Raw genomic sequence first — 9,787 nt, forward strand, 5'->3', positions numbered from 1 at the left:
CATGGCTGGAAGTGGACCACTGGACCATCACAGCTGGAATGTACCCTATCAGTGCCATCTCCCTCCCTCTGGGGGGAACTGTTGAGCGGTGACCGCACTGCAGGGGTCATCCAATCTAATCCTCAAGGCAGCTCTGGGAGGTCAATCTTAATATCTCTGTTTTACAGATGGGAGAGCTGAGACCCAGAAGGATCAAGGCATCGCCCCAAACCCCCTCCTAGAGCTGAGAGGGAACCCAAGTGCTCCAACAGCTGAATCAGGCTTTTTTTTTTTATCACCCCCTGCCTGCCCCTGTCCAGTACTATGTGGTAGATGGGGGCTATGTCCACTCTCACTCACCTTTCTTCCCAGAGAGCACCCTCCCCAGTGAGCTAGGACATGTGGATCTTGGTTCTGGTTTGCATCTGACATCTTGTGAGGAAAAATACTGAGGTGGTGCCAAAGCCTGGATGGGAGCTCAGAGGTAGGGAGATGCCAATGGAGTAGGCCAGAACGGGTGTGGGGGCAGAGGCTGGGTTGAGTGTGGGGGGCAGGGCTGAGGGTAGGGACACTGCTCTGTTTCTGCTCCACTTTGGTCTTCTGCTTCTATCTATTCTGTACTCTCTAGCTCAGATCTTCTCCTGGCATCTCTGGCTGATTTTCTCCATATCTGTCTCTCTCTATCCTTCTGTCTCCTGTCTCTCCCTCTCCCTTCACTGCTTGTCAGCTGCTCTCAGGCACTGTGGAGACAATGGATGGGGGACTTGGGCACCCACCATCAGAGTGGACATCTATGTCTCAGCTGGGCCCACTTCTGGGGGACCCATCAGCTCTGTCCCAGGACTCTTCCTACTGGCCTTCTCTCTGAAAAAGACCACAGTAGTCTTCTCCTCAAGCCTTCCTCCCAGGCTCTTCCTGTCCACTGTCCAAAGACCAGTCTCGATATCATATCTGCATGTCAGAGAGGAGACCTGCCTCCCCTTCATCTTGGGGCAGAAAGCTGTCCCTCCCATCAGAGTGTCTCTGATGTATATCTCCTTGTTCGGACTTACGGCTCCCTGAGGATAGGGACCATGTTTCTCCCTCAAGATTGGGGTTCCCTGAGGATATAACCTGGGTTTTCTTTATCAGTTGTTCATAGGTGTTGGAGGTTCCCAAGGAAGAAAGGATGGAATTATTTTACTCATAAATTTGAAATGCAAAATTGATTAAGATTTTTCACTGCAATCCCATTATGTTCTTAACTGTCACATTCTTCAGCATTGTGCATGATATAAGGTTTGAATTTGCTTGATCAATCTTGGCAGTTTGTCTCAGGTGATATATTTTTAGGATCCTTTATGGGTTTTTGGTTATGAATTTGTGATGTATAGTGTCCTCAACTCAAATAAGAAGTCAATGGTTCAGTGGAACTACAGGTAACTTTGTTCACTATTTTCCAAGTCTTTTAAAAATGTGTTATCATACTTTCATAATTTAAAAAATAAAAAGGAAAGGGGAAAAAAAGAGAAGTCAATGGTTCAAAAGTGGCTTATTAAAGCTGAAGAACAGTGATGAAAATAGTCACCCGAATACTACAACTGAGAACAGTGTTATAAAAGTAAATAGTGAACCAAATTCTGGTTCAAAAAAAAATGTAAATCTGTAAGAACTTGGACATGTATGATGATTTCGCACAAGCAGCTAAGAAAGAAAAGTGTAAATAGTGAGTATGATGTTGAATACTGACACTGGACTTCACTGGATTGGCTACGTGTCCCATCCTAATCCCCAGCGTGTTGTGTGTTATGAAACTTTGTCAAATAGTGGCATAAAGCCATCAAGGCTTTCACATCATTTTCAAACAAAGCACGGTGACCTTTCTGGTAAACCATTAGAGCCGTTTTCTTCTTCTTTTTTTTCCAGAACAAGTGTAAAATAAGCTTTCCAGGACAAAATTGATAGCTTTTTCCCCCCACTAAAGGCAGGAAGAAAAACAAAACTACGTAGGCAGCATTTAAAATTGCATTCCTTTTAGTAAAACACAGATACAAGTAACACTATCAAGAAGCTTGTAAAACAGCTGTGTTATTAATGACACATTTTTCTCAGACAGCACTGCAGAACCAGCTTTTGACAAACTTCCTCCAACAAATAGCAGTGTTGGGCATCACACAGTATCAATGGCACGCATTATGAGAAAATAGTTTGGTTTGAATAAATCCCGCTATGTTATACTCTTCATTAAAATTGTAAATTTTTGCTCTTCTAAGTTTAGGTTTGAACTATCACAGGTAGTGAACATTTTGGCATCTCAGCAAGCTGTTTGAGGTCTCAGAACTGGTCTCAAGTAGCATAATCAAATGACTTGAAGAAACTGTTATATTTCATCTCTCTTTTCAAAAGAGCTATGACTAGTGTGTGAAGTTAGTAAAAATCAATGATGTGCAGAGTCCAAGCACATTTAGCATATGTGTAGTTCATATTGATGTATCAGAGAAAAACATTTGATAACTTTTAATTTTATCACTTAAAACCCACACTTCAGGAAAAAAGATTCCTTGCTTAAGTGATTGTCCTGTGAATCACGATAAACTCTGACAGTACTGCTTGGCAATTACTGCTGAGGGAGCACCAGGAAGGGCACTCCTCCAAGGATGAAAGAAGTTGTGCCTGAAAGCCAAGTCCTATCTATTTCCTGAACTTTTGCCAGCATTTTGGCAATGCCAGCTATTGCCCCCCAGTATCGCTTCCCCCTTCTCTCTCACAGTAACTGTATTCCCAAATTTTAGCTGGATTCATGACCATGCAGAATAAAAACTGTATTTCCCATCCTACCTTTCAGCTAGATGTGGTCATTTCACAATGTTCTAGCCAAAAGGGTATGAGCTGAAGTATGACTTTCAGGTCCTTATAGGGACTTGCCTTTCCACCCACTTTCCTCCAACTACTGTCTGGAATCTCACATCATGGTGAGCCAGCTTCGAGCATGTGAGTGAGGGCAAGACTTAAGTGTGGCAGAATGGCAAGACAGAAAGAGCCTGGGTTTCTGGACAAGCAAATGCAGAAGAACCACCTTCCTAGCACTGGACCACTTGTCTCTGGACTTTTAGATGGAAAAGAAAGAAATTGCTGTCTTGTTGGAGTTACTATTATTCTGGGTCTCTGTTCGACCCAATATAGAGTTGAGGGAAATACTGAAAACTGTGGCTATGATCCAGTCTCACTCACTGAGAATACTTCTCAGCATCCTATGCAAACACAAGGATTGCAAGTTCAAGAGCCTACTTTTCTACCACCCTGATATAGTCTAGCTGTGGAAGGAAAAAGTTCCCAGGAGGAGTTTTGAAAAGAATGATGAGATAAAACCATTTTTTACATCACTGATAATGCCACTCAAGACTACTTCTACGATCTTAAGTATTCTGCCCAGATGGCACTATGTTCAATCTCTGTACTGCCCAGACATCACCAAATTATTATATTTACTGATGAGTATCAAGTTAACAATTTTTTAAAGCCAAACTGCAGTGTGACTGCTCCATTATGAGAGTTTAACTCTTTCTGAACACGGTGATTTTTGTTTCTGAGCAGGAGAAAAGAATTGGTGACATATTATTAAGGTTATTTAAAAACCACATCTAAATATTACATCAGAACTTAAAGAATTCTTTCCAGAGTCAAATTCAACCAAAGAGAGGATCATGGCTCCATTTGTCAATCTCTCTCTTTTTCAAGGTGAAACAGTCTTCTAATGTTTGGAAGCTTGACCTGCTTTCTTCTTCAGAAAGAAACAGCTCTGTGATTTCTGGATTTTTGTTTGGTCTGAATCCACAACCATCTGACATCCACCAAACATTTGCTGCCATTTCTAATGACCTATAATTGTGGTTTAGGATTTTCTAATTTAGTACAAATGAGGAGTAAGAAAGGAAACTGACAGGATGTGAAAACTCACGGGTCCTTACTGTCACACAGAGCATAGACACACTGGTGGACGTTTCGGACAGTGTCATGTCTCACTGATATGAAACATCTATCCTTCACGTTACTTTTGCAAAGTTACATTTTTTTATTACTTTAGAAATTCAGTGTACTTTTAACATTTGCTTAAACTTGGTGGTTGGTGTATGAGCTCCACACCCATTAAGGGATTGCTGATACTAAGAGTGTGAGAAACATTTTTCCCTACTGCCTAACATGGCTGCATTCCACAGCAGATAAAGAAATCCCTAAAGGGAATCCATGGTGGGGGGCGGGAGGCTAAGATCTGGCAGCCCTGCCTGCCCAGTGCAGGCCCATGTGCCAGCTAAACTGACCCTCCAGCACAGCCTCTCCCAGTGGGTCACAAGCTCCTGCTCACACTCTGTTCTGTCTGCTCCACGCTAAGTCCGGTGTGGGAGGTATTCGTGTTCCCAGTGTAGGGACAGGACCTAGAAGCCCAGGGAATTTCTCTCCAAAGCCGCCAGCTTGTGAGGGAGGGTCTGGGACCAGAACCCAAGTCTTTTTATGTCCCCAGAAAGGCTCTTTCCCGAACAATTAAATGTCTGCCAAATAACCTACACTACAGAATAATAATGGCTACAGTTTACTCGGAACTTAGTAAATACCAGGCCCCTACTCTCACATTGCCTCAACCTTCACAGGGGCCAGGTGAAACACACCATATGACATGTATTAGCTCCACTGTACAGATGAGAAAACTGAGTTTGGGAGAGCTGCAGTAACTTGCCTTCTGATGCATTGCTAGGAAGTGGCAACATCGGCTTCAAACTAAAATCCGACAGCCCCGGGGCTTTTAACCCCCATTGCAAACTGCCAACGCATTGGGCTCGGAGTTCTCCCCGCCCTAAAATCTCTGTCCACAGCCCGCATCGGAGCTGCTCTCTCTTCGCCTGCCTCGCCAGCTCTGCAGAGCCTCCCTCCCTACTCTTCTCCCTGCCACGTCCAACTGCTTCCCCTAGAGGCCAGAGTGGCCTTCCACACCGTGTCGGCGCCTTTCACCTGGCTTTGCCTCCGGCGCAGTGCCCCCTCGCCTGGGCAGGACCCGAGCCCCAAGCCGCCTTCCTGGGACCCAGGCCGGTGGGTGGGGCTTCGCCCGAATCCAGCCCAGCCAGCCCCGCCCCAGCTCCCCCCCCCGCCCCCAACTCTTCCGGAGTGTGACCGTCCTGAGAGGATGTCCCCAGTCGCTCAGACACACACACCTCTGCCACTTGCGCCCTTCCCGGCCGGTCACTGTCCTCTGTCACTTTCACAGGCTGATCTTCCTCGGAACCTCTACAATCCCGGACTTTCCCTGCCGGACCCCAGGCCCCCTTTCTCTCGAGCACATTTCTGAAACCAGCGCCCACCGCCCTCCAAGTCGCCCCCCTCCCCAACCCCTACTGGAGCCTCCGTCACCCTGCTGCCATTACAGAGCTTTGGGGGCGCTGAGGCACTTAGAGGTCTTGGTGCCAGCGCCCCTCTTCTGTCTAGAGCATCCTTCTCTCCACCATTTTCCGTCTACTCTTCCCTTTTGTGTCAGGATTCCTCATCCTGACAAGACTCACCTTGGGAACCTCGAGTTCCCCCATCAGGGGACCCACACTTGCCCTACCGGAGCCCAAGTCCAGCCCGGCTGGTCTGGTCGTACTCTCCCATTGCACCCTGCAAGGGCGCCTTGGCCTGTCATCTTGGTCCTGGCTCCCAGCACAGGGCCTGGCCCAGAATGAGTGCTCAGTGAATATGCTACAAGTAAGAGGAGCTCTTGAGAGTTTGGGCTCTGGGCTCAGACTTCCAGTTCAAATCCTAACGGCTCCTTTTCCCAGCTGGGTGACCCTGGGCAACTTACTTTCCTTCCCTGTGCTTCAGTTCCCTCAGTTCTAAAATGGGGCTAATGACAGATTTTTTCGTGAGACTTTAAAGCTGTCCCTGGAATAAGGAATATTAGGTATTCATGTGATTACTATTAACTGTATTCATGTTGTTAGTCTACTGTTTCCTTTGTAAGGCTCTTCCACTCAACAGCAAACTCCTTATGTGTGGGAGGGGCCCTCTATTCCTGAGTCCCTGGAGCCCCATCCAAAGCATGACATCAGGCTGTCTTTGGATCTTCCCTGGGGATTGAGTATTCTCTGTAAAGCCCCCCTACCCTGTCCCAACCAGCATCCTGACCCCTGACAGACTTCCCATCCCACTCTCCTCTCCTGAGCGCTCATGTGCCCCTGAAAGCCAGACCACCTCCTCATTCACTCAAGGGCAGTCCCAAAATCCAAAGGGAGAGATTCTGTCTTCCACCACACCCTCCAATCCCTTAGGCCCTTCTCAGAAATTTCAGAGCTCAGAGAGATCTGGACCTGGAGAGAGGAACCCTGTCCCCTAGTGGCTCTACCACTGAATAGTGTGACTTTGGGAGGGTTGCTTTCCCTTTCTGAGCCTTACTTTCCATATCTGTGAAATGGGAATAATCTCAGTCCTGCCTACCTCATAGAGTTGTCGTGATACTCAGCTGCACAAACTGGAGGCAGGGTGCTTTATAAACAGAGGCAGTGTGAAGAAATGCAAGGTGCAGTGACCATGGCATCGGAGGTGGGGATACAGGCATTTCTGGGCCTGCAGATGTTTCTGGTTAGGGCTGTGCCAAGGGTGTGACTACTGGGCTCTGAGTGGGGAGCAAGCTTTTATGAGGTGGGGTTGACTGGGGATAAGCCTAGTGACTACTGCTTGGTCATTGTGTCCATGCCACCTGCTCGCGCCACTTTCCCAAAAGTATCTTCAAGTTTCCCTGAAGGCACCAAGATTCCTACTGAATCCTGACACCCAGAGGCCCTGCCATGTCTGACTATCAGCTACAACTCTCTTCCCCTCCCCGCCCCCCCACAAACTCCCATCCAGCTGAATTAGGAATTTCCTAACATTAGTCATGAATCTTTCAGTTGCAAGTGCCAACAACCTAACTCAAAGTGGCTTATGCAGAAAATTAAATATATTTGGGTTATTTAACCAAAAAGCCAAAGTACAGCTGAATCTGTGAGCTAAAGTGTTATTAAAAAGACTCAGTTTCTCTGTCTCTTACTTTTGCTTTTCTTTGAAATGGATTTTCCCCCCTCTGGACAGTCTGGCTCCATGTAGTGGAGTCTCAGGCAGTTCCAGGTTTATTTTCTAAAAGCTAAGCAACCCCAAGAGAAAAACAGAACCTCTTTCACAATAGTTTCAGAAAAAAAAAAATCACAGTGTTGACCCATATTAAACTAACTTGAGTCTTTCCCTAAAGCAATGACTGTGGCCAGGAAGATGAAATGTGCTTGTTGACCTGGGCACATGCCCACACCAGTGAGACATAAACCAAGAGTTGGGAAGGGGCAGTTCCCGAAAATAAAATCTGGATGCTGTTTCTGGAGGGAGGAGGAATGAATGCTAGGCAAGGCAGAAACAATGGATGTCCAAAAATTCCACCCCTTAGCTAGTAGCATATAGACACACACATACTCTTTCCATACACATAATATTGATAAGTTTTTTGTCACCATTTTTTTCTTATTTGGAAATCATTTCAAATTTACAGAAAAGTTCCAAGAACAGTGCAAAGAAATTTTCTTTTCCTGAAGCATTTGAGGGTAAACTGCTGACACGATGTCCCCACCATCCATGAAAACTTTAGTTTAAATCCTACAATGACATTCTCCTAAATAATCACAAAGTGAAAGTGAAGTCGCTCAGTCGTGTCTGACTCTCAGCGACCCCATGCACTACAGCCCACCAGGTCCTCCGTCCATGGGCTTTTCCAGGCAAGAGTACTGGAGTGGGGTGCCATTGCCTTCTCCGTTAACAGCAGCTAGGCATATTATATTTACTTGGAGCTGGTATACTTGGTGACAGCCTTAGTGCCCTCAGACACGGCGTGCTTGGCCAGCTCCCCAGGTAGCAGCAAGCGCAGGGCAGTCTGGATCTCCCTGGAGGTGATAGTCGAGCGCTTGTTGTAATGCGCCAGGCGCGATGCCTCGCCACCGATGCGCTCGAAAATGTCATTGATGAAGGAGTTCATGATTCCCATGGCTTTGGACGAGATGCCGGTGTCCAGATGGACTTGCTTCAGCTCCTTGTACATGTACATGGAGTAGCTCTCCTTGCGGCTGCGCTTGCGCTTCTTGCCGTCCTTCTTCTGGGCCTTGGTCACAGCTTTTTTAGAGCCCTTTTTAGGGGCAGGAGCAGACTTGGCCGGTTCAGGCATGTCTATAATGACAACACCCAACAACACAGAAAGATCTTGAAATCACAAAGGCACCATAAAAATTGCAGATGTATTACTATAATTTATTCATGTTTCATCATTTGTTCTAATAAAGTTAGTTGTAGCAAAAAAGCCCGGTTTAGTGTCAAGTGTTGCCATGCCTCATTAGTCTCTTTCAATTTGGAAGGAGACCATATTGAAAATAGTCCTTCCTTGGCGATCTTGATTTTGTAAATTCTGAAGTGTATGGGCCAGTGATTTTGTAGAGTATCTCTCAATTTGGGTTTGTCTGATGTTTTCTCACGATTAAATTCAAGGTATGCATTTTGGACAGGAAAATTACAGACGAGCTGCTATATTCTCACTGTATCTTACCAGGTGATGCACAATTTTGATTTGTCCCATTACCAATTTTGTTAATTTTGATCTTTTAATTAACATAGTGTCTACCACATTTATCTACTGTAAAGGTACTTCTTTTCCCATTGTAATTAATGTTTTTGATGGAAGGTACTTTGTAAAGTACAGTGTAAAGTCCTATCCTTCATGCAACTTGGGCCTATGAATTTCAGCATCCATCGATATTGCTTGGATGAAATATCTCGTATTATGACAGTTGCCAAATGTTGATGAACTAATTCTATCATTCCTTTTGTCATTCTACTCAATGGAAAAACTTTGTCTTTCTTTCTTTATAATCAATATTAAAATCATTATCTATTTTGGTGCTCAAATAGTCCAGATTCTGCAAGTGGGAGCTCTTACAATGCGCTTTCGATGCATATAGATGTACACTTCTGCTGAATATGTACTCAAGAGTGGAACTCAAGTTAGATAGATTATAGTGAGTGCATATGTTTAGCTTTAATAGTAAGTGATTGTACAAATTTACAGTATGAGAGTTCCAGTGGCCACATCATTGTCAACAGTTAGTATTGTCAGTCTTTTTAATTTTAGTCATTCTGGTGAATGTGTAGTGTTATATCATTGTGGTATTCATTTAAATTTCTCTAACTATGTTGAATACTTTTTTTCATGCACTTATTTTATATTTGTATATTTTCTTTTATGAAAAGCATGGGAAGTGTTTATACATATTTTAAAAATTGGATTGTCTTTTTCTCTTATTTTGTAGGATAATTTTAGTATATTCTGGATATAAGACCTCAGTCAGGTACATGCATTGAAGATATTTTTCCCTCTGTGGCTTTCCTTTTCACTCAGTGCTATCTTTCGATGAGTAAAGTCTTTAATTTTACTGAAGTACAATTTATTAATCGTTTCCTATGGCTAGTTATGTGAGTGTGTTGTTTAAGAATTCTTTGCCCCGGGACTTCCCCGGTGGTACTGTGGATAGGAATCGCCTGCCAATGCAGAGGACATTGGTTTGATCCCTGGACAGGAAGATCTGACACGCAGTGGAGCCACTAAACCTGTCACAATCACCGAGCCCATGCTCTGGAGCCCATGAGCCGCAACTACTGAGCCTGTGCACCTGGAGCCTGTGCTCTGCAACAAGAGAAGCCACTGTACAGAGAAGCCTGTGCACCACAAGGAAGAGTAGCCCCTGCTTGCCACAAGTAGAGAAAGCCTGTGCAGCAATAAAGATCTGGCACAACC

The 9,787-nt window shown here is 44.9% G+C and overlaps 1 protein-coding gene across 1 annotated transcript in view; it reads right to left on the reverse strand.

Annotated features, from left to right (window-relative positions):
• Positions 1-7,786: 7,786 nt before the first annotated feature.
• LOC104990840 (histone H2B type 2-E-like) overlaps positions 7,787-9,787 on the reverse strand; it is a 2,902-nt gene continuing 901 nt past the window's right edge. The window contains exon 2 of the mRNA XM_010843156.1: positions 7,787-8,202. Coding sequence (XP_010841458.1) covers positions 7,787-8,202 — 416 coding nt within the window. The remainder of the gene's footprint in view (positions 8,203-9,787) is intronic.

This window comes from Bison bison, unplaced genomic scaffold (genome assembly GCF_000754665.1).
Source record: "Bison bison bison isolate TAMUID 2011002044 unplaced genomic scaffold, Bison_UMD1.0 scf7180017864180, whole genome shotgun sequence".
NCBI lineage: Eukaryota > Metazoa > Chordata > Mammalia > Artiodactyla > Bovidae > Bison > Bison bison.